At 55.5% G+C, this 25,063-nt stretch overlaps 1 protein-coding gene across 1 annotated transcript in view; it reads right to left on the bottom strand.

Annotated features, from left to right (window-relative positions):
• Nucleotides 1-25,063, bottom strand: part of LOC132385393 (histone-lysine N-methyltransferase 2B-like) — a 292,547-nt gene that overhangs the window by 231,419 nt on the left and 36,065 nt on the right. The window contains exons 3-4 of the mRNA XM_059957436.1: nt 22,691-24,138; nt 19,108-19,269 (exon numbers count right to left, since the gene is read on the bottom strand). Coding sequence (XP_059813419.1) covers nt 19,108-19,269; nt 22,691-24,138 — 1,610 coding nt within the window. The remainder of the gene's footprint in view (nt 1-19,107; nt 19,270-22,690; nt 24,139-25,063) is intronic.

Genomic DNA, 25,063 nt, shown 5'->3' on the forward strand with positions numbered 1-25,063 from the left:
CAGCGATAGGCTCCCCTTCCTCGACAGTTCACTCACTCCACCGATCAACTCCCATTACTCGACAGTTTACTCCCTCCACCACCGATCAGCTCCCCATCCTCGACAGTTCACTCACTCCACCGATCGGTTCCCCATCCTCGACAGTTCACTCACTCCATCACTGATAAGCTCCCCATCCTCGACAGTTGACTCACTCCACCGATCAGCTCCCCATCCTCGACAGTTCATTCACTCCACAACCGATCAGCTCCCCATCCGCGACAGTTCACTCACTCTACCGATCAGCTCCCCATCCTCGACAGTTCACTCACTCCACCACCGATCAGCTCCCCATCCTCAACCGTTCAGTCACTCCACCGATCGGCTCCCCATCCTCGACAGTTCACTCACTCCACCACCGATCGGCTCCCCATCCTCGAGAGTTAATACACTCACTCCACCAATCAACTCCCTATCCTCGACTGTTCACTCACACCACCGGTCAGCTCCCCATCCTCGACAGTTCACTCACACCACCGGTCAGCTCCCCATCCTCGAAAATTCACTGACTCCACCGATCAGCTCCCCATCCTCGACAGTACACTAACTAACTCCACCGATCAGCTCCCCATCCTCGACAGTTCAGTCACTCACTCCACTGATAGGCTTCCCATCCTCGACAGTTCACTCACCCCACCGGTCATCTCCCCATCCTCGACAGTTCACTCACTCCACCGATCGGCCCCCCATCCTCGACAGTTAACTAACTCCACCGATCAACTCCCATTCCTCCACAGTTTACTCAATCCACCGAAAGGCTCCCCATCCTTGGCAGTTCAGTCAATCCAACGATCGGCTCCCCATCTTCGACAGTTCAGTCACTCCACCACCGATTGGCTCCCCATCCTCGACAGTTCATTCACTCCACAACCGATCGACTCCCCATCCTCGACAGTTCACTCACTCCACCAATCGGCGCCCCATCTTCGACAGTTCACTCCCTCCACCGACCGGCTCCCCATCCTCGACAGTTCATTCACTCCACAACTGATCGGCACCCCATCATCGACAGATCACTCTATCCACCAAACAGCTCCCCATCCTCGACAGTTCTCTCACTCCACCGATCAGCTCCCCATCCTCGACAGTTCACTCACTCCATCACCGATCAACTCCCCATCCTCGACAGTTCACTCACTCCAGCGATAGGCTCCCCATCCTCGACAGTTCACTCACTCCACCGATCAACTCCCATTCCTCAACAGTTTACTCCCACCACCGATCAGCTCCCCATCCTCGACAGTTCACTCACTACACCGAACAGCTCCCCATCCTCGACAGTTCACTCACTCCACCGATCGGCTCCCAATCCTCGACAGTTCATTCACTCCACCACCGATCAGCTCCCCATCCTCGAAAGTTCACTCACTCCACAACCGATCAGCTCCCCATTCTCGACAGTTCAGTCCCTCCACCACCGATCGGTTCCCCATCCTCGACAGTTCACTCCCTCCACCTATAGGCACCCCACCCTCGACAGTTCACTCACTCCACCGATCGGTCCCCATTTCGACAGTTCACTCACTCCACCACCGATCTGCTCCCCATCCTCGACAGTTCACTAACTCCAACGCCGATCATCTCCCCATCCTCGACAGTTCACTCACTCCAGCGATAGGCTCCCCTTCCTCGACAGTTCACTCACTCCACCGATCAACTCCCATTACTCGACAGTTTACTCCCTCCACCACCGATCAGCTCCCCATCCTCGACAGTTCACTCACTCCACCGATCGGTCACCATCTTCGACAGTTCACTCACTCCACAACTGATCGGCACCCCATCCTCGACAGTTGACTCACTCCACCACCGATCAGCTCCCCATCCTCGACAGTTGACTCACTCCACCACCGATCAGCACCCCATCCTCAACAGTTCACTCACTCCATCACCGATCAGCTCCCCATCCTCGACAGTTCACTCACTCCAGCGATAGGCTCCCCTTCCTCGACAGTTCACTCACTCCACCGATCAGCTCCCCATCCTCGACAGTTCACTCACTCCACCACCGATCGGTTCCCCATCCTCGACAGTTCACTCACTCCACCGATCGGTCACCATCTTCGACAGTTCACTCACTCCACAACTGATCGGCACCCCATCCTCGACAGATCACTCACTCCACCGAACAGCTCCCCATCCTCGACAGTTCACTCCCTCCACCTACAGGCTCCCCATCCTCAACAGTTCACTCACTCCTCCGATCAGCTCCCCATCCTCGATAGTTCACTCACTCCACCACCAATCAGCTCCCCATCCTCAACAGTTCACTCACTCCATCACTGATAAGCTCCCCATCCTCGACAGTTGACTCACTCTACCACCGATCAGCTCCCCATCCTCGACAGTTGACTCACTCCACCACCGATCAGCACCCCATCCTCAACAGTTCACTCACTCCATCACCGATCAGCTCCCCATCCTCGACAGTTCACTCACTCCTCCGATCAGCTCCCGATCCTCGACAGTTGACTCACTCCACCACCGGTCAGCTCCCCATCCTCGACAGTTCACTCACACCACCGGTCAGCTCCCCATCCTCGAAAATTCACTGACTCCACCGATCAGCTCCCCATCCTCGACAGAACACTAACTAACTCCACCGATCAGCCCCCTATCCTCGACAGTTCACTCACTCCACCGGTCATCTCCCCATCCTCGACAGTTCACTCACTCCACCGGTCATCTCCCCATCCTCGACAGTTCACTCACTCCACCACCGATCAGCTCCCCATCCTCGTCAGTTCACTCGCTCCACAACAGATCAGCTCCCAATCCTCGACAGTTCACTCACTCCACCGATCTGCTCCCCATCCTCAACAGTTCACTCATGCCACCAATCGGCTCCCCATTCTCGACAGTTCATTCACTCCACAACCGATCAGCTCCCCATCCGCGACAGTTCACTCACTCTACCGATCAGCTCCCCATCCTCGACAGTTCACTCACTGCACCATCGATCAGCTCCCCATCCTCGACAGTTCACTCACTCCACCGATCGGTCCCCATTTCGACAGTTCACTCACTCCACCACCGATCTGCTCCCCATCCTCGACAGTTCACTCACTCCAACGCCGATCATCTCCCCATCCTCGACAGTTCACTCACTCCAGCGATAGGCTCCCCTTCCTCGACAGTTCACTCACTCCACCGATCAACTCCCATTACTCGACAGTTTACTCCCTCCACCACCGATCAGCTCCCCATCCTCGACAGTTCACTCACTCCACCGATCGGTCACCATCTTCGACAGTTCACTCACTCCACAACTGATCGGCACCCCATCCTCGACAGTTCACTCACTCCACCGAACAGCTCCCCATCCTCGACAGTTCACTCCCTCCACAGGTCATCTCCCCATCCTCGACAGTTCACTCACTCCACCGATCGGTCCCGATCTTCGACAGTTCACTCACTCCACCGATCAGCTCCCCATCCTCGACAGTTCACTCACTCCACCGAACAGCATCCCATCCTCGACAGTTCACTCACTCCATCACCGATCAACTCCCCATCCTCGACAGATCACTCACTCCACCGATCAACTCCACATCCTCGACAGTTCATTCACTCCACAACCGATCAGCTCCCCATCCTCGACAGTTCACTCATTCCACCGATCAGCTCCCCATCTTCGACAGTTCACTCACTCCACCACCGATCAGCTCCCCATCCTCGACAGTTCACTCACTCCACCACCGATCAGCTCCCCATCCTCGACAGTTCACTAACTCCACCGATCAACTCCCATTCCTCGACAGTTTACTCCCTCGACCAGCAATCAGCTCCCCATTCTCGACAGATCACTCACTCCACCGATCAACTCCACATCCTCGACAGTTCATTCACTCCACAACCGATCAGCTCCCCATCCTCGACAGTTCACTCATTCCACCGATCAGCTCCCCTTCCTCGACAGTTCATTCACTCCACCGGCGATCAGCTCCCCATCCTCGACAGTTCACTCCCTGCACCTACAGGCTCCCCATCCTCGACAGTTCACTCACTCCACCGATCAGTTCCCCATCCTCGACAGTTCACTCACTCCTCCGATCAGCTCCCCATTCTCGACAGTTCCCGCACTCCACCACCAATCAGCTCCCCATCCTCGGCAGTTCACTCAATCCACCGATCGGCTCCCCATCTTCGACAGTTCATTCACTCCACCACCGATCGGCTCCCCATCCTCGACAGATCACTCACTCCACCATTGATCGGCTCCCCATCTTCGACAGTTCATTCACTCCACCATTGATCGGCACCCCATCCTCGACAGTTCACTCACTCCACAGGTCATCTCCCCATCCTCGACAGTTCACTCACTCCACCGATCGGTCCCGATCTTCGACAGTTCACTCACTCCACCGAACAGCATCCCATCCTCGACAGTTCACTCACTCCATCACCGATCAACTCCCCATCCTCGACAGATCACTCACTCCACAACCGATCAGCTCCCCATCCTCGACAGTTCACTCATTCCACCGATCAGCTCCCCATCTTCGACAGTTCACTCACTCCACAACCGATCAGCTCCCCATCCTCGACAGTTCATTCACTCCACAACCGATCAGCTCCCCATCCTCGACAGTTCACTCACTGCACCACCAATCGGCTACCCATCCTCAACCGTTCAGTCACTCCACCGATCGGCTCCCCATCTTCGACAGTTCACTCCCTCCACCTACAGGCTCCCGATCCTCGACAGTTCACTCAATACACCGATCGGCTCCCCATCCTCGACAGTTCACTCCCTCCACCACCGATCGGTTCCCCATTCTCGACAGTTCAGTCCCTCCACCACCGATCGGTTCCCCATCCTCGACAGTTCACTCCCTCCACCTATAGGCACCCCACCCTCGACAGTTCACTCACTCCACCGATCGGTCCCCATTTCGACAGTTCACTCACTCCACCACCGATCTGCTCCCCATCCTCGACAGTTCACTAACTCCAACGCCGATCATCTCCCCATCCTCGACAGTTCACTCACTCCAGCGATAGGCTCCCCTTCCTCGACAGTTCACTCACTCCACCGATCAACTCCCATTACTCGACAGTTTACTCCCTCCACCACCGATCAGCTCCCCATCCTCGACAGTTCACTCACTCCACCGATCGGTCACCATCTTCGACAGTTCACTCACTCCACAACTGATCGGCACCCCATCCTCGACAGATCACTCACTCCACCGAACAGCTCCCCATCCTCGACAGTTCACTCCCTCCACAGGTCATCTCCCCATCCTCGACAGTTCACTCACTCCACCGATCGGTCCCGATCTTCGACAGTTCACTCACTCCACCGATCAGCTCCCCATCCTCGACAGTTCACTCACTCCACCGAACAGCATCCCATCCTCGACAGTTCACTCACTCCATCACCGATCAACTCCCCATCCTCGACAGATCACTCACTCCACCGATCAACTCCACATCCTCGACAGTTCATTCACTCCACAACCGATCAGCTCCCCATCCTCGACAGTTCACTCATTCCACCGATCAGCTCCCCATCTTCGACAGTTCACTCACTCCACCACCGATCAGCTCCCCATCCTCGACAGTTCACTAACTCCACCGATCAACTCCCATTCCTCGACAGTTTACTCCCTCGACCAGCAATCAGCTCCCCATTCTCGACAGATCACTCACTCCACCGATCAACTCCACATCCTCGACAGTTCATTCACTCCACAACCGATCAGCTCCCCATCCTCGACAGTTCACTCATTCCACCGATCAGCTCCCCTTCCTCGACAGTTCATTCACTCCACCGGCGATCAGCTCCCCATCCTCGACAGTTCACTCCCTGCACCTACAGGCTCCCCATCCTCGACAGTTCACTCACTCCACCGATCAGTTCCCCATCCTCGACAGTTCACTCACTCCTCCGATCAGCTCCCCATTCTCGACAGTTCCCGCACTCCACCACCAATCAGCTCCCCATCCTCGGCAGTTCACTCAATCCACCGATCGGCTCCCCATCTTCGACAGTTCATTCACTCCACCACCGATCGGCTCCCCATCCTCGACAGATCACTCACTCCACCATTGATCGGCACCCCATCCTCGACAGTTCACTCACTCCACAACCGATCAACTCCCCATCCTCAACAGCTCATACACTCACACCACCACCGATCAGCTCCCCATACTCGACAATTCACGCACTCACTCCATCACCGATCAGCTCCCCATCCTCGACAGTTCACTCACTCCACCACCTATCATCTCCCCATCCTCGACAGTTCAGTCATTCCATCACTGATCAACTCCCCATCCTCGACAGATCACTCACTCACTCCACCGATCGGCTCCCATCTCCCATCATTCCACCACGGATCAGCGCTCCATCCTCGACAGTTCACTCACTCCACCGATCGGCTCCCCATCCTCGACAGTTCACTCACTCCATCACCGATCAGCTCCCAATCCTCGACATTTCACTCACTCCACCAATCAGCTCCCCATGCTCGACAGTTCACTCACTCGACCAATCGGCTCCACATTCTCGACAGATCATTCACTCCACAACCGATCAGTTCCCCATCCTCGACTGTTCACTCACTCCACAACCGATCAGCTCCCCATAAATGGCTAATCACTCAACCACCGACCATGATCGTTCACCCACTCCACCACCGATCACCCACCCATCCTCGACAGTTCACTCACTCCACCGATCAGCTCCCCATCCTCGACTGTTCACTCACTTACTCCACCGATCAGGTCCCAATCCTCGACAGTTCACTCACTCCACCACCGATCAGCACCCCATCCTCGACAGATCACTCACTCCATCACCGCTCAGCTCCCTATCCTCAACAGTTCACTCAATCCACCACAGTTCAGCTCCCCATCCTCGAAAATTCACTGACTCCACCGATCAGCTTCCCATCCTCGACAGAACACTAACTAACTCCACCGATCAGCTCCCCATCCTCGACAGTTCACTCACTCCACCAATCAGCTCCCCATCCTCGAAAGTTCACTAACTCACTCCACCGATCAGCTCCCCATCTTCGACAGTTCACTCACTCCACCGATCATCTCCCCGTCCTCGACAGTTCACTCACTCCACCGATCGGTCCCCATTTCGACAGTTCACTCACTCCACCACCGATCTGCTCCCCATCCTCGACAGTTCACTCACTCCACCACCGATCAGCTCCCCATCCTCGACAGTTCACTCACTCCACCACCGATCTGCTCCCCATCCTCGACAGTTCACTCACTCCACCACCGATCTGCTCCCCATCCTCGACAGTTCACTCACTCCAACGCCGATCATCTCCCCATCCTCGACAGTTCACTCACTCCAGCGATAGGCTCCCCTTCCTCGACAGTTCACTCACTCCACCGATCAACTCCCATTACTCGACAGTTTACTCCCTCCACCACCGATCAGCTCCCCATCCTCGACAGTTCACTCACTCCACCGATCGGTTCCCCATCCTCGACAGTTCACTCACTCCATCACTGATAAGCTCCCCATCCTCGACAGTTGACTCACTCCACCGATCAGCTCCCCATCCTCGACAGTTCATTCACTCCACAACCGATCAGCTCCCCATCCGCGACAGTTCACTCACTCTACCGATCAGCTCCCCATCCTCGACAGTTCACTCACTCCACCACCGATCAGCTCCCCATCCTCAACCGTTCAGTCACTCCACCGATCGGCTCCCCATCCTCGACAGTTCACTCACTCCACCACCGATCGGCTCCCCATCCTCGAGAGTTAATACACTCACTCCACCAATCAACTCCCTATCCTCGACTGTTCACTCACACCACCGGTCAGCTCCCCATCCTCGACAGTTCACTCACACCACCGGTCAGCTCCCCATCCTCGAAAATTCACTGACTCCACCGATCAGCTCCCCATCCTCGACAGTACACTAACTAACTCCACCGATCAGCTCCCCATCCTCGACAGTTCAGTCACTCACTCCACTGATCGGCTTCCCATCCTCGACAGTTCACTCACCCCACCGGTCATCTCCCCATCCTCGACAGTTCACTAACTCCACCGATCAACTCCCATTCCTCCACAGTTTACTCAATCCACCGAAAGGCTCCCCATCCTTGGCAGTTCAGTCAATCCAACGATCGGCTCCCCATCTTCGACAGTTCAGTCACTCCACCACCGATTGGCTCCCCATCCTCGACAGTTCATTCACTCCACAACCGATCGACTCCCCATCCTCGACAGTTCACTCACTCCACCAATCGGCGCCCCATCTTCGACAGTTCACTCCCTCCACCGACCGGCTCCCCATCCTCGACAGTTCATTCACTCCACAACTGATCGGCACCCCATCATCGACAGATCACTCTATCCACCAAACAGCTCCCCATCCTCGACAGTTCTCTCACTCCACCGATCAGCTCCCCATCCTCGACAGTTCACTCACTCCATCACCGATCAACTCCCCATCCTCGACAGTTCACTCACTCCAGCGATAGGCTCCCCATCCTCGACAGTTCACTCACTCCACCGATCAACTCCCATTCCTCAACAGTTTACTCCCACCACCGATCAGCTCCCCATCCTCGACAGTTCACTCACTACACCGAACAGCTCCCCATCCTCGACAGTTCACTCACTCCACCGATCGGCTCCCAATCCTCGACAGTTCATTCACTCCACCACCGATCAGCTCCCCATCCTCGAAAGTTCACTCACTCCACAACCGATCATCTCCACATCCAGGACTGTTCACTCCCTCCACCACCGATCGGCTCCCCATCCTCGAAAGTTCACTCACTCCACAACCGATCATCTCCCCATCCTCGACAGTTCACTCACTCCACCACCGATCGGCTCCCCATCCTCGACAGTTCACTCGCTCCACCGATCGGCTCCCCATCGACAGTTTACTCAATCCACCACCGATCAGCTCCCCATCCAGGACAGTTCACTCCCTCCACCACCGATCGGTTCCCCATCCTCGACAGTTCACTCACTCCACAACCGATCATCTCCCCATCCTCGACAGTTCACTCACTCCACCACCGATCGGCTCCCCATCCTCGACAGTTCGCTCACTCCATCGATCAGCTCCCCATCCTCGACAGTTCACTCACTCCACCACCGATCGGCTCCCCATTCTCGACAGTTCGGTCACTCCACCGATCGGCTCCCCATCCTCGACTGTTCACTCACTCCATCACCGATCAGCTCCCCATCCTCGTCAGTTCACTCAATCCATCACCGATCGGCTCCCAATCCTCGACAATTCACTCACTCCATCACCGATCAGCTCCCCATCCTCGACAGATCACTCACTCCACCGATCAGCTCCTTATCCTCGACAGTTCACTCACTCCATCGATCAGCTCCCCATCCTCAACAGTTCACTCCCTCCACCAGTCAGCTCCCCATCCTTGACAGTTCATTCACTCCACCGCCAATCGGCTCCCCATCCTCGACAGTTCACTCACTCCACCGCCAATCGGCTCCCCATCCTCGACAGTTCACTCACTCCACCACCGATCAGCTCCGCATCCTCAACAGTTCACTCACTGCACCGGTCGACTCCCCATTCTCGACAGTTCTGTCACTCCACCACCGATCGGCTCCCCATCCTCGTCAGTTCACTCACTCTACCACCGATCAGCTCCCCATCCTGGACAGTTCACTCACTCCATCACCAATCGGCTCCCCATCCTCGACACTGCACTCACTCCATCACCAATCAGCTCCAAATCCTCGACAGATCACTCACTCCATCACCGATCAGCTTCCCATCCTTGACAGTTCACTCACTCCACCGATCAGCTCCCCATCCTCGACAGTTCACTCACTCCACCGATCAGTTCCCCATCCTTGACAGTTCACTCACTCCACCGATCGGCTCCCAATCCTCGACAGTTCACTGACTCCACCGATCAGCTCCCCATCCTCGACAGTTCACTCACTCCACCACCGATCAGCTCCTTATACTCGACAGTTCACTCCCTCCACCACCGATCAGCTCCCCATCTTCGACAGCTCACTCACTCAACCACCGATCAGCTCCCCATCCTCGACAGTTCACTGACTCCACCGATCAGCATCCCATCCTCGACAGTTCACTGACTCCACCGATCAGCTCCCCATCCTCGACAGTTCACTCACTGCACCGGTCGACTCCCGATTCTCGACAGTTCGGTCACTCCACCGATCGGCTCCCCATCCTCGACAGTTCACTCACTCCACCGATCGGCTCCCCATCGACAGTTTACTCACTCCACCACCGATCAGCTCCCCATCCAGGACTGTTCACTCCCTCCACCACCGATCGGCTCCACATCCTCGACAGTTCACTCGCTCCATCACCGATCAACTCCCCATCCTCGTCAGTTCACTCACTCCACCGATCAGCTCCCCATCCTCGACAGTTTGCTCACTCCACCAATCAGCACCCCATCCTCAACAGTTCACTCACTCCACCGATCGGCTCCCCATCGACAGTTCACTCACTCCACCACCAATCATTTCCCCATCTTCGACAGCTCACTCACCCAACCACCGATCAGCTCCCCATCTTCGACAGTTCACTCACTCCACCACCAATCATTTCCCCATCCTCGACAGTTCACTCACTCCACCGATCGGCCCCCCATCCTCGACAGTTCACTAACTCCACCGATCAACTCCCATTCCTCCACAGTTTACTCAATCCACCGAAAGGCTCCCCATCCTTGGCAGTTCAGTCAATCCAACGATCGGCTCCCCATCTTCGACAGTTCAGTCACTCCACCACCGATTGGCTCCCCATCCTCGACAGTTCATTCACTCCACAACCGATCGACTCCCCATCCTCGACAGTTCACTCACTCCACCAATCGGCGCCCCATCTTCGACAGTTCACTCCCTCCACCGACCGGCTCCCCATCCTCGACAGTTCATTCACTCCACAACTGATCGGCACCCCATCCTCGACAGATCACTCTATCCACCAAACAGCTCCCCATCCTCGACAGTTCTCTCACTCCACCGATCAGCTCCCCATCCTCGACAGTTCACTCACTCCATCACCGATCAACTCCCCATCCTCGACAGTTCACTCACTCCAGCGATAGGCTCCCCATCCTCGACAGTTCACTCACTCCACCGATCAACTCCCATTCCTCAACAGTTTACTCCCACCACCGATCAGCTCCCCATCCTCGACAGTTCACTCACTACACCGAACAGCTCCCCATCCTCGACAGTTCACTCACTCCACCGATCGGCTCCCAATCCTCGACAGTTCATTCACTCCACCACCGATCAGCTCCCCATCCTCGAAAGTTCACTCACTCCACAACCGATCATCTCCACATCCAGGACTGTTCACTCCCTCCACCACCGATCGGCTCCCCATCCTCGAAAGTTCACTCACTCCACAACCGATCATCTCCCCATCCTCGACAGTTCACTCACTCCACCACCGATCGGCTCCCCATCCTCGACAGTTCACTCGCTCCACCGATCGGCTCCCCATCGACAGTTTACTCAATCCACCACCGATCAGCTCCCCATCCAGGACAGTTCACTCCCTCCACCACCGATCGGTTCCCCATCCTCTACAGTTCACTCACTCCACCAATCGGCGCCCCATCTTCGACAGTTCACTCCCTCCACCGACCGGCTCCCCATCCTCGACAGTTCATTCACTCCACAACTGATCGGCACCCCATCCTCGACAGATCACTCTATCCACCAAACAGCTCCCCATCCTCGACAGTTCTCTCACTCCACCGATCAGCTCCCCATCCTCGACAGTTCACTCACTCCATCACCGATCAACTCCCCATCCTCGACAGTTCACTCACTCCAGCGATAGGCTCCCCATCCTCGACAGTTCACTCACTCCACCGATCAACTCCCATTCCTCAACAGTTTACTCCCACCACCGATCAGCTCCCCATCCTCGACAGTTCACTCACTACACCGAACAGCTCCCCATCCTCGACAGTTCACTCACTCCACCGATCGGCTCCCAATCCTCGACAGTTCATTCACTCCACCACCGATCAGCTCCCCATCCTCGAAAGTTCACTCACTCCACAACCGATCATCTCCACATCCAGGACTGTTCACTCCCTCCACCACCGATCGGCTCCCCATCCTCGAAAGTTCACTCACTCCACAACCGATCATCTCCCCATCCTCGACAGTTCACTCACTCCACCACCGATCGGCTCCCCATCCTCGACAGTTCACTCGCTCCACCGATCGGCTCCCCATCGACAGTTTACTCAATCCACCAACGATCAGCTCCCCATCCAGGACAGTTCACTCCCTCCACCACCGATCGGTTCCCCATCCTCGACAGTTCACTCACTCCACAACCGATCATCTCCCCATCCTCGACAGTTCACTCACTCCACCACCGATCGGCTCCCCATCCTCGACAGTTCGCTCACTCCATCGATCAGCTCCCCATCCTCGACAGTGCACTGACTCCACTGATCAGCTCCCCATCCTCGACAGTTCGGTCACTCCACCGACCGGCTCCCCATCCTCGACTGTTCACTCACTCCATCACCGATCAGCTCCCCATCCTCGTCAGTTCACTCAATCCATCACCGATCGGCTCCCAATCCTCGACAATTCACTCACTCCATCACCGATCAGCTCCCCATCCTCGACAGATCACTCACTCCACCGATCAGCTCCTTATCCTCGACAGTTCACTCACTCCATCGATCAGCTCCCCATCCTCAACAGTTCACTCCCTCCACCAGTCAGCTCCCCATCCTTGACAGTTCATTCACTCCACCGCCAATCGGCTCCCCATCCTCGACAGTTCACTCACTCCACCGCCAATCGGCTCCCCATCCTCGACAGTTCACTCACTCCACCACCGATCAGCTCCCCATCCTCGACAGTTCACTCACTCCACCACCGATCAGCTCCGCATCAACAGTTCACTCACTGCACCGGTCGACTCCCCATTCTCGACAGTTCTGTCACTCCACCACCGATCGGCTCCCCATCCTCGTCAGTTCACTCACTCTACCACCGATCAGCTCCCCATCCTGGACAGTTCACTCACTCCATCACCAATCGGCTCCCCATCCTCGACACTGCACTCACTCCATCACCAATCAGCTCCTCATCCTCGACAGATCACTCACTCCATCACCGATCAGCTTCCCATCCTTGACAGTTCACTCACTCCACCGATCAGCTCCCCATCCTCGACAGTTCACTCACTCCACCGATCAGTTCCCCATCCTTGACAGTTCACTCACTCCACCGATCGGCTCCCAATCCTCGACAGTTCACTGACTCCACCGATCAGCTCCCCATCCTCGACAGTTCACTCACTCCACCACCGATCAGCTCCTTATACTCGACAGTTCACTCCCTCCACCACCGATCAGCTCCCCATCTTCGACAGCTCACTCACTCAACCACCGATCAGCTCCCCATCCTCGACAGTTCACTGACTCCACCGATCAGCTCCCCATCCTCGACAGTTCACTCACTGCACCGGTCGACTCCCGATTCTCGACAGTTCGGTCACTCCACCGATCGGCTCCCCATCCTCGACAGTTCACTCACTCCACCGATCGGCTCCCCATCGACAGTTTACTCACTCCACCACCGATCAGCTCCCCATCCAGGACTGTTCACTCCCTCCACCACCGATCGGCTCCACATCCTCGACAGTTCACTCGCTCCATCACCGATCAACTCCCCATCCTCGTCAGTTCACTCACTCCACCGATCAGCTCCCAATCCTCGACAGTTTGCTCACTCCACCAATCAGCACCCCATCCTCAACAGTTCACTCACTCCACCGATCGGCTCCCCATCGACAGTTCACTCACTCCACCACCAATCATTTCCCCATCTTCGACAGCTCACTCACTCAACCACCGATCAGCTCCCCATCTTCGACAGTTCACTCACTCCACCACCAATCATTTCCCCATCCTCGACAGTTCACTCACTCCACCGATCGGCCCCCCATCCTCGACAGTTCACTAACTCCACCGATCAACTCCCATTCCTCCACAGTTTACTCAATCCACCGAAAGGCTCCCCATCCTTGGCAGTTCAGTCAATCCAACGATCGGCTCCCCATCTTCGACAGTTCAGTCACTCCACCACCGATTGGCTCCCCATCCTCGACAGTTCATTCACTCCACAACCGATCGACTCCCCATCCTCGACAGTTCACTCACTCCACCAATCGGCGCCCCATCTTCGACAGTTCACTCCCTCCACCGACCGGCTCCCCATCCTCGACAGTTCATTCACTCCACAACTGATCGGCACCCCATCCTCGACAGATCACTCTATCCACCAAACAGCTCCCCATCCTCGACAGTTCTCTCACTCCACCGATCAGCTCCCCATCCTCGACAGTTCACTCACTCCATCACCGATCAACTCCCCATCCTCGACAGTTCACTCACTCCAGCGATAGGCTCCCCATCCTCGACAGTTCACTCACTCCACCGATCAACTCCCATTCCTCAACAGTTTACTCCCACCACCGATCAGCTCCCCATCCTCGACAGTTCACTCACTACACCGAACAGCTCCCCATCCTCGACAGTTCACTCACTCCACCGATCGGCTCCCAATCCTCGACAGTTCATTCACTCCACCACCGATCAGCTCCCCATCCTCGAAAGTTCACTCACTCCACAACCGATCATCTCCACATCCAGGACTGTTCACTCCCTCCACCACCGATCGGCTCCCCATCCTCGAAAGTTCACTCACTCCACAACCGATCATCTCCCCATCCTCGACAGTTCACTCACTCCACCACCGATCGGCTCCCCATCCTCGACAGTTCACTCGCTCCACCGATCGGCTCCCCATCGACAGTTTACTCAATCCACCACCGATCAGCTCCCCATCCAGGACAGTTCACTCCCTCCACCACCGATCGGTTCCCCATCCTCGACAGTTCACTCACTCCACAACCGATCATCTCCCCATCCTCGACAGTTCACTCACTCCACCACCGATCGGCTCCCCATCCTCGACAGTTCGCTCACTCCACCGATCAGCTCCCCATCCTCGACAGTTCACTTACTCCACCGATCGGTCCCCATCCTCGACAGTTCGCTCACTCCACCGATCAGCTCCCCATCCTCGACAGTTCACTCACTCCACCGATCGGCTCCCAATCCTCGACAGTTCATTCACTCCACCACCGATCAGCTCCCCATCCTCGAAAGTTCACTCACTCCACAACCGATCATCTCCACATCCAGGACTGTTCACTCCCTCCACCACCGATCGGCTCCCCATCCTCGAAAGTTCACTCACTCCACAACCGATCATCTCCCCATCCTCGACAGTTCACTCACTCCACCACCGATCGGCTCCCCATCCTCGACAGTTCACTCGCTCCACCGATCGGCTCCCCATCGACAGTTTACTCAATCCACCACCGATCAGCTCCCCATCCAGGACAGTTCACTCCCTCCACCACCGATCGGTTCCCCATCCTCGACAGTTCACTCACTCCACAACCGATCATCTCCCCATCCTCGACAGTTCACTCACTCCACCACCGATCGGCTCCCCATCCTCGACAGTTCGCTCACTCCACCGATCAGCTCCCCATCCTCGACAGTTCACTTACTCCACCGATCGGTCCCCATTCTCGACAGTTCGGTCACTCCACCGATCCGCTCCCCATCCTCGACTGTTCACTCACTCCATCACCGATCAGCTCCCCATCCTCGTCAGTTCACTCAATCCATCACCGATCGGCTCCCAATCCTCGACAATTCACTCACTCCATCACCGATCAGCTCCCCATCCTCGACAGTTCACTCCCTCCACCAGTCAGCTCCCCATCCTTGACAGTTCATTCACTCCACCGCCAATCGGCTCCCCATCCTCGACAGTTCACTCACTCCACCACCAATCAGCTCCCCATCCTCAACAGTTCACTCCCTCCACCAGTCAGCTCCCCATCCTTGACAGTTCATTCACTCCACCGCCAATCGGCTCCCCATCCTCGACAGTTCACTCACTCCACCACCGATCAGCTCCCCATCCTCGACAGTTCACTCACTCCACCGCCAATCGGCTCCCCATCCTCGACAGTTCACTCACTCCACCACCGATCAGCTCCGCATCCTCAACAGTTCACTCACTGCACCGGTCGACTCCCCATTCTCGACAGTTCTGTCACTCCACCACCGATCGGCTCCCCATCCTCGACACTGCACTCACTCCATCACCAATCAGCTCCCCATCCTCGACAGATCACTCACTCCACCGATCAGCTCCTTATACCGGCAGTTCACTCACTCCACTGATCAGCTCATATCCGCGACAGTTCACTCACTCCACCGATCAGCTCCTTATCCTCGACAGTTCACTCACTCCATCGATCAGCTCCCCATCTTCGACAGTTCACTCGCTCCACCACCGATCAGCTCCCCATCCTCGACACTTCACTCACTCCACCACCGATCAGCTCCCCATTCTTGACGGTTCACTCACTCCACCGATCAGCTCCCATCCTCGACAGTTCACTCTCTCCACCTACAGGGTCCCCATCCTCGACAATTCACTCAATCCACGGATCGGCTCCCCATCTTCGACAGTTCACTCACTCCACCACCGATCAGCTCCCCATCATCGACAGTTCACTCACTCCACCGATCGGATCCACATCCTCGACAGTTCACTCACTACACAGATCCGCTCCCCATCCTCGACAGTTCACTCACTCCACCGATCAGATCCCCATCGTCGACAGTTCACTCACTCCACCGATCGGATCCGCATACTCGACAGTTCATTACACAGATCTGCTCCCCATCCTCGACAGTTCACTCACTCCACCGCTCAGCTCCCCATCCTCGACAGTTCACTCGCTCCATCACCGATCAACTCCCCATCCTCGACAGTTCACTGACTACACCGATCGGCTGCCCATCCTCAGCAGTCCGCTCACTCCACCGATCAGCTCCCCATCCTCGACAGTTCACTCACTCCACCGATCAGCACCCCATCCTCAACAGTTCACTCAATCCACCGATCGGCTCCCCATCGACAGTTCACTCACTCCACCACCGATCAGCTCCCCATCCTCGACAGTTCACTGACTACACCGATCGCCTGCCCATCCTCAACAGTCCGCTCACTCCACCGATCAGCTCCCCATCCTCGACAGTTCACTCACTCCACCGATCAGCTCCCCATCCTCGACAGTTTGCTCACTCCACCAATCAGCACCCCATCCTCAACAGTTCACTCACTCCACCGATCGGCTCCCCATCGACAGTTCACTCACTCCACCATCGATCAGCTCCCCATCCTCGACAGTTCCCTCACTCCACCGATCAGCTCCCCATCTTCGACAGTTCACTCACTCCACCACCAATCATTTCCCCATCCTCGACAGTTCACTCACTCCATCGATCAGCTCCCCATCCTCGACAGTTCACTCACTCCACCACCGATCAGCTCCTTATCCTCGAAAGTTCACTCACTCCACCGATCAGCTCCCCATCCTCAACAGTTCACTCACCCCCCCACCGATCAGCTCCCCATCCAGGACTGTTCACTCACTCCACTACCGATCGGCTCCCCATCCTCGACAGTTCACTCACTCCACAACCGATCGGCTCCCCATCCTTGACAGTTCACTCACTCCACCACTGATCAGCTCCCCATCCTCGACAGTTCACTCACTCCACCGATCAGCACCCCATCCTCGACAGTTCACTCACTCCACCGATCATCTCCCCATCCAGGACAGTTCACTCACTCCACCGATCATCTCCCCATCCAGGACAGTTCACTCACTCCACCGCTCAGCTCCCCATCCTCGACAGTTCACTCACTCCACCGATCGGCTCCCCATCCTCGACAGTTCACTCACTCCACCGATCATCTCCCCATCTTCGACAGTTCACTCACTCCATCACCGATCATCTCCCCATCCAGGACTGTTCACTCACTCCACCGATCAACTCCCCATCCAGGACTGTTCACTCACTCCACCGATCATCTCCCCATCCAGGACTGTTCACTCACTCCACCGATCATCTCCCCATCCAGGACTGTTCACTCACTCCACCGATCATCTCCCCATCCAGGACTGTTCACTCACTCCACCGATCAACTCCCCATCCAGGACTGTTCACTCACTCCACCGATCAACTCCCCATCCAGGACTGTTCACTCACTCCACCGATCAGCTCCCCATCCAGGACTGTTCACTCACTCCACCGATCAACTCCCCATCCAGGACTGTTCACTCACCCCACCGATCATCTCCCCATCCAGGACTGTTCACTCACTCCACCGATCAACTCCCCATCCTCGACTGTTCACTCACTCCACCGATCTACTCCCCATCCAGGACTGTTCACTCACTCCACCACCGATCAGCTCCCCATCCAGGACTGTTCACTCACTCCATCGATCATCTCCCCATCCAGGACTGTTCACTCACTCCACCACCGATCATCTCCCCATCCAGGACTGTTCACTCACTCCACCGATCATCTCCCCATCCAGGACTGTTCACTCACTCCACCGATCAGCTCCCCATCCAGGACTGTTCACTCACTCCACCGATCATCTCCCCATCCAGGACTGTTCACTCACTCCACCAATCAGCACCCCATCCTCGACAGTTCACTCACTCCACCAATCAGCACCCCATCCTCGACAGTTCACTCACTCCACCACTGATGCACAAGTCACAGTTTGCACTGTTTACCACTGCAGAAACTCACCAAGACTCCTTAGATGCCACTTTGCAAATTCACCACCTCTACAGGCTGGAGGGTGAGAGCAGCAAGAGAGGAAGAAACATCACCCCCCCCCCACACTGAAAGTTGTCCTCCTAGCCACAAGTGGCAAGATATAATCACTATTTCTTCACTGTCACTGGATCAAAATCCCTGGGAGTTTCTCCCTAGTGAGAGCCACAGCTCAGAGATTGCAGTGGTTTGAGACGGTACCTCATTACTGCCTTCTCATGAGCCATTAAGGATGGGGGATTGATTGTTGGCTCAGCCTGTAAAACCCACATCCCTAGAATGATCAATTAATGTTCAGAATTGACGCCACCCACACACTCCCCTCACCTCTGACTCCACTCTGGGTCGCTTCCCTTCCAGAGGGGGCGATTCTGAGCCCAGCTTACGCTTCAACGCCTCTTCATCGTCGCTCTCTGTCTCCGATCTGTGGGGCTGCCGGAGTCCATCAGAGGAATGGTTCACCTCACCATCTGTCTGAACGGCAAGCTGCTGGAGAGAAGGGGTTGAGGGTGAGGTGGAACAGGTGTCGGGGAGGGATGGGACTCAGGCAGGTGCGGAGGACAAGGGGAGTTCCAGTGGGGAGGAGTGGATGGGGTTCAGAGTCAAAGGAAAAGGCATCAGGGAGGGGAGAAAGGATGGAAGGGGTGGGAGCTCAGGGAGGTGGAGGAGACCCGGGGGGAAGGGAGGGTTGTCGGTGAGGTGGAGGAGGGTAGTTTGTGGAGGCAGGGTGAAGTGGAAAAGAGGACACCAGGAATATTATTTGTGCAATGGGAACTTCAGAAGATTAATGAGTCCGACTGCCTTCAGGAATAAGTGGAATTGTGTTATGGAGGTGCTGGTGGGGAGATTAAATTCCACTCGAGGTTCCAATGAACCTGAAGGAAATGACCAGACATCTGAGCAGAACTGACAGGATACACTGGTGTGCCGAGGACAGGAGCTCGACCCATGGCACTGAGACAGAGGTGCTGCGTGAAATTCTACCCCAGGACATGGCCAGAAGAAGGGAGAGAAACCTGGCTCTTTGCCCATATTCCCCTATCGGGACGGTATCCCTCTAAAATTTGCCTTTTGAGGTGTCAATTGAAATGTGTCTGGTTCCACCACCTCCACTGGCAGACCTTTCAAGACACAATCCTTCCCTCTGTAAAACTAAACCAATCCCTTTCCTCTTTCCCTTCCCCATTCTAGTTGCCTTCTCACCCTTCTCAAAGTTCAAAGTGCACAGTGTACATATGTCACCACAAACTACCCTGAAATGCATTTTCCTACAGGCATTCAGAGCAAAGAAATACAATAAAATCAATGGAAAATTACACACAAAGACTGACAACCAATGTGCAAAAGACGGTTTTGCAAATTCAACAATCAATAAGTCAATATTAAACGCTGAGAACACAAGTTGTAGAGTCATTGAAAGTGAATCTGTAGGCCATAGAATCAGTTCAGAGCTGAGCTGAGTGAAGTTATCCACAATGGTTCAGAAACCAGATGTTTGTAGGATAACAACTGTTCTTAAACCCTGTCTTCTCCTCACCTGCCCATCACCCCTCTTCCTTCCCTTTCTTCTGTGGTCTCTCCTGGCAGATTCCTTCTTCTTCAGCCCTTTACCTCTACCTATCACCTCCTTGGCTCTCACACTGCCTCCCTCCCCCACCCTCACCTGGGGTCAACTATCACCTGCCCTCCCCTTCTCTCCACCTTCTTATTCTGGCTTCTTCCCCTTCGTTTCTAGTCCTGAAGAAGGGTCTCAGCCCAACATGTCAGCTGTCTATTCCCCTCCACGGATGCTGCCTGACCTGCTCAGTTCCTCCAGCATGTTGAGTATACTTCTCTCAAATCCACTTTAAACTTGCTTCCTCTCAACTCCACCCCACGCTCTCTTTGATTGTGACAGCCCTACCGTAGTGAAAAAAATTCCCTCTGCCTTATCCATGGGTGTTATAATTCTATACTTTTCTACCAAGTCATGCCTCCTTCAGTCCTGGGAAATCAAACCTAGCCTGACCAACCTCTCACTCAAACTGAAATCCTCCAGTCCAGACAGTGTGCTAGTGAATCTCCTCTACATTATTTCCAACAGAAGCACATCCTTACTGGGTGACAAGGTAATGTAGTATTTAGCTTTACTGTCTCAGTGACCCAGATTTAATTCTCGCTGCTGTCTGTAAGTAGTTTGCACGTTCCCCCAGTGACTGTGTGGGTTTCCCCCGGGTGCTCTGGTTTCCTCACACAGTCCAAAGACGCACTGGTTGGTAGGTTATTTGTCAATGATTTGGCTGAGGTTAAATCTGGGGTTACTGGGCAATATGGCTCAAATCTGCACAGTACCTGAATAAAGCAAATAAAGATGCCCATGATCAGGGCCATGCCATCTTCTCGCAGCTCCTATTCGGTACAGAGGTACAGAAGCCTGAACTCCCACACCACCAGGTTCAGGAACAGTGACTTCCCTTCAACCATTCAGTTCTTCAAACATACATAATCAGTATAGCAACACTATGACCACTTTCATTACAATGGACTTCAGTTTTCTCCATTTTAACTGAATTTATCTTTTTTAAATAAGTTGAGTATAACATATAATTTATGGCTTTCATTTAAGTGATGCTGCTGCAAGCTTGTGTTTTTTTATTGTACCAGTGCACACATGAACTTGCACTTCACAGCGTGGCCATCAAAAAACACAAGGGTACTGGGACACATCTGTTCAGATATTTATCCAGTTCCATTCAGCAAGCTAGAATTAAATCTACCCCCACTTCTCCTGCTTGGTTCAGAACCAATCACTTACTGGATAAAGGAAGTTTCCCCTTGCAATACTCTTTTGCTCTCTCACTGATACTCCCCTGCCAATGTCAATAGTTTTCTCTTTAACTACTTGCTTCCGGACTGTAAACATGACCACCACACCCTTCTCTGTTCTAAGGAGCGCCACATTGGTTTTGATGAAGCCGCTACATAGAGAAGCAGGTCCTTTGGCCCATCAAGCTTCTACTGGACCATTTGCACTGATCCTGTTCCCCAGTCCTCAAATCTAGGTACCGCAGCCATGCAAGTGTCTCTCCCTGTAGACCACGATCACTCAGTTCTACAAAACTCCCCAAGGCCCTGATGCCCTCAAAATATTCATCTTGCCAAAGTGTAACACCCCAAACTTATCCAAATTAAACTACTCTTCAACTGATCAAGATCCTCCTGTGAATACTGATAACCATCTATCAGAACATAGACGTGGAGCTGGGAGGGAGGTTAGATTGGTTCAATCTCACTCTCATTTATTGGAAGGGAGATTGATTTCACAAGATGGCATATCACATAGCCCAGAAATAGGTCATTCTGCCCAGTAAGCCCCTGCTGAACCCCCTACGTGGGTTCTATTCCACATACTCGGTTCCTACCCTTCCCTGTGCCTCGGCTATTTAAGTGTCAGTCCGGCTACTTTGTCAGTGTGGTGAGAATCTCTGTCTCCCCTATCCCCTCAGGTAGTGTGTTTCAGATCCCAAACCCCTCTCTGGGGGAAAATATTCCGCATCTAAACCTCTAGGTTCAGGCACTTCCACAACAGGGAAGAAGCTTCCGATGATCAACCCTGATTCTTCCATGCTTCCCCCACCCCAATCCCCTCCACTCGAAGGAGGAGAGACTCAGTCTGTCCCATCTATCTTCCATTACCAGAACGCTCCATCCCAAGCAAAGTCCTGGGGAACCCCCTCTCCACTGCAGTCACCTCCTTCCCACAGTGCGGTGGCCAGAACTGCATGCAATACCTAGCTGTTGTCTGACCAGTATGGTACAAACACGGGACAAGTAATCAAGTGAGGCAGTGGGAATGTGCCCCTCCCGCTGTATCCCCCCGCCCTCCTCGGCGTTCCACCGCCACCCACTCCTCACCGGCAATCCCCCTCACCTGCTGGGACTTCCACTGCTTCTGCTGGTCGATCTTGATCAGCTGCACTTTGGCCGCTTTCAGCAGGTTGACCATCCTCTCGTCCATCGCCGACAGGAGAGGCTGGCAGCTGGGGGAGGGGGGCTGCAGGGAGGCTTCTGCCCCACCCTCCTCCACCTCCTGCTGATCCTCCTGGCCACCCTCCTCCCGCGTGACGCCTGCAGCCTCCGTCTGTGTCTGGCCATCCCGCGAGACCTCCGCATGGTGCTGGGGTAAGGGGGGAGAGTGGGGAGAAGGGGGTCTCTCCACTTCCAGGGACGCTGGCTCTCCTTCCTGCTCCTCCTTTGTGTGGGTGATCCCCTTCAGCTCACTCGCTGATGCCTCTGGAGGTAGTGAGGAAACCACCTGGACACCCATTGTCCCCTCCTCCCTCGCTCCTGACTCAGGGTGGGGTGAGGAGGGCCGGGAGCTGCTCGCCCTCGGGCCCATGCTCCTGGTCCGAACGCCCCGGGGTTTGGCGGGAGCCGTCCCAGGATCCGGGGAGCAGGGGGGAGGGGAGAGGGTGTCCATATCCTGCCCATGGCGGGGGGGACTGTCTAGAGGATGGAGGGGGGACGATGCAGGAAGCCCAGCAGGAGCAGTGGGCTCTGGGGCCCCAGTCACAGATCTGGTCGGCGAGCTGGAGCTGGGTGAATGGGGAGGACTGGCATCAGAGGAGGAAGAGGAGGAGGAAGAGGAGGAGGAGGGAGGAGGTGGGATGGCTGCCCTGGGGGGCACCAGCTCTTCGTCCATAAAGCGTCGGGGGGTGCGGATGAGGCGGGAGGAACGGGCACTTACCACCGGCATGATGAACTGCCGGATGTTCTTCAGAAAGCGGGACTTGGCCCGCTTCGGAGTGGGGGGGTCCTGCGATGTGGAGGAGGTGGATGGAGGAGGGGTAGTGGGAAGGGGCGGTGGAGGAGAAGGGGATGGGGCAGGTGAAGGAGCTGACAACCGGTAAGGGGCCGTCAGCCGAGAAAGTGTCGACAGCCGTGGACGCCCCCTCCCCGCTCTAGACCGTGGTCCTGGGGGTCTCCCACGGGGCCTCGCCTTTGGGGGTCTGCCTCGCCCCACTCTCCCCACAACCCCTCCTCCCCTTCCCCTGCCCCTACCCCTGCCCCTGCCAGGGCGCAGCCCCCGCCAGGAACCTCTGCCCCGGCCGCCGGCCCCCCCTGGCCGACGGCCCCTACGGCTGGGCGGTGGTGGATTGTGGGGCCAGCGGCGAGGCCGGCCTACCCCCCGGCGTCCAGACACCGTCACTGGCCCCCTGCGGGGCAGGCGAGGCTTCCTCACTGTCGGCGGGAGGGCGCGAGGGGTAGGGGGAGGAGGGGGGTGGCTGGGCAGGGAGGGTGCATTAGGCTGCGACGGCAGGGTGGGTATCCGGGTTTCATTGGGAGGGTGGCGATGAGTGTCGGCATTTAACGTTCTGTCTGTGGGTGAAAGAGAAAGAGGGAGGGTGGTGTCAGAGACTCTGCACGCACATTTGTGAGTGAGAGACAGACCCAGGGAAGCTGAGGGAGTCAGGCTCATACCCCAGGTTGGGTCTGTGCTTGTGTGCGACCGGTCCCCCAGCAGCAGCGACACGCAGATAGAGACAGGCAATGGCTTCATCCCGTAACCGTGCACGCGGGTGTGGGCACGAGCCTATCCCCCAGTTTGAGCACGGTGCAGCAGTAATGCTTGGAAGAACAATACAACTTCTCAATAACTACCAGAGCTGTTGACACCTCGCCAAATGCTCAGTCGCTGGGCTGACCCAGCTCCTGATATCCCAAAGCCGTTCTCCATCTACAAGACAGAAGTGAAATGGGACTCCCTGCATTTGCCTGAGTCAGTGAGCAAGGAGCTCGATTGTCACCCCCCTCGACTGGTACCCTATCCACCTCCACTAAACACTCCCTTCCTCCACCAACGATTCACAGTGTGAACTGTCTACAAAACAAACTGTGGTTACTCACTCGGGTTGCTGACAGCTCTTGTCCAGAAGAATGAGAGCGGGGCGGGAGGGACATAACAACCCGCAGGTCCCCTCCCTCCACCGTCCCCACTTGGAAATCCTTCACCACCGCCGGATCTAAGCGCTGTTGACGCCCTCCCCTCCCTTGTTAGCACCGTGGAAGCACCTTCCCCACGTGGACTGCAGCAGCTCCCGGAGGCATTTAAACTCTGGATCTCTCCATGAAAATAGCCCTGATCTTGTTCCATCGTTATGGCTGAATGACTGCAATCTCTGATAGAGCACAGAAACAGTCCATTACAACGCACCTCATCAGTCTGTTTATATTAACCCCATTTGTCCTCACCCCTTTAATCCATCACCTGCCAAATGCCTTTTGCACACTAACTGTCTTCCTC

The sequence above is a fragment of the Hypanus sabinus genome (assembly GCF_030144855.1).
Source record: "Hypanus sabinus isolate sHypSab1 chromosome 1 unlocalized genomic scaffold, sHypSab1.hap1 SUPER_1_unloc_2, whole genome shotgun sequence".
NCBI lineage: Eukaryota > Metazoa > Chordata > Chondrichthyes > Myliobatiformes > Dasyatidae > Hypanus > Hypanus sabinus.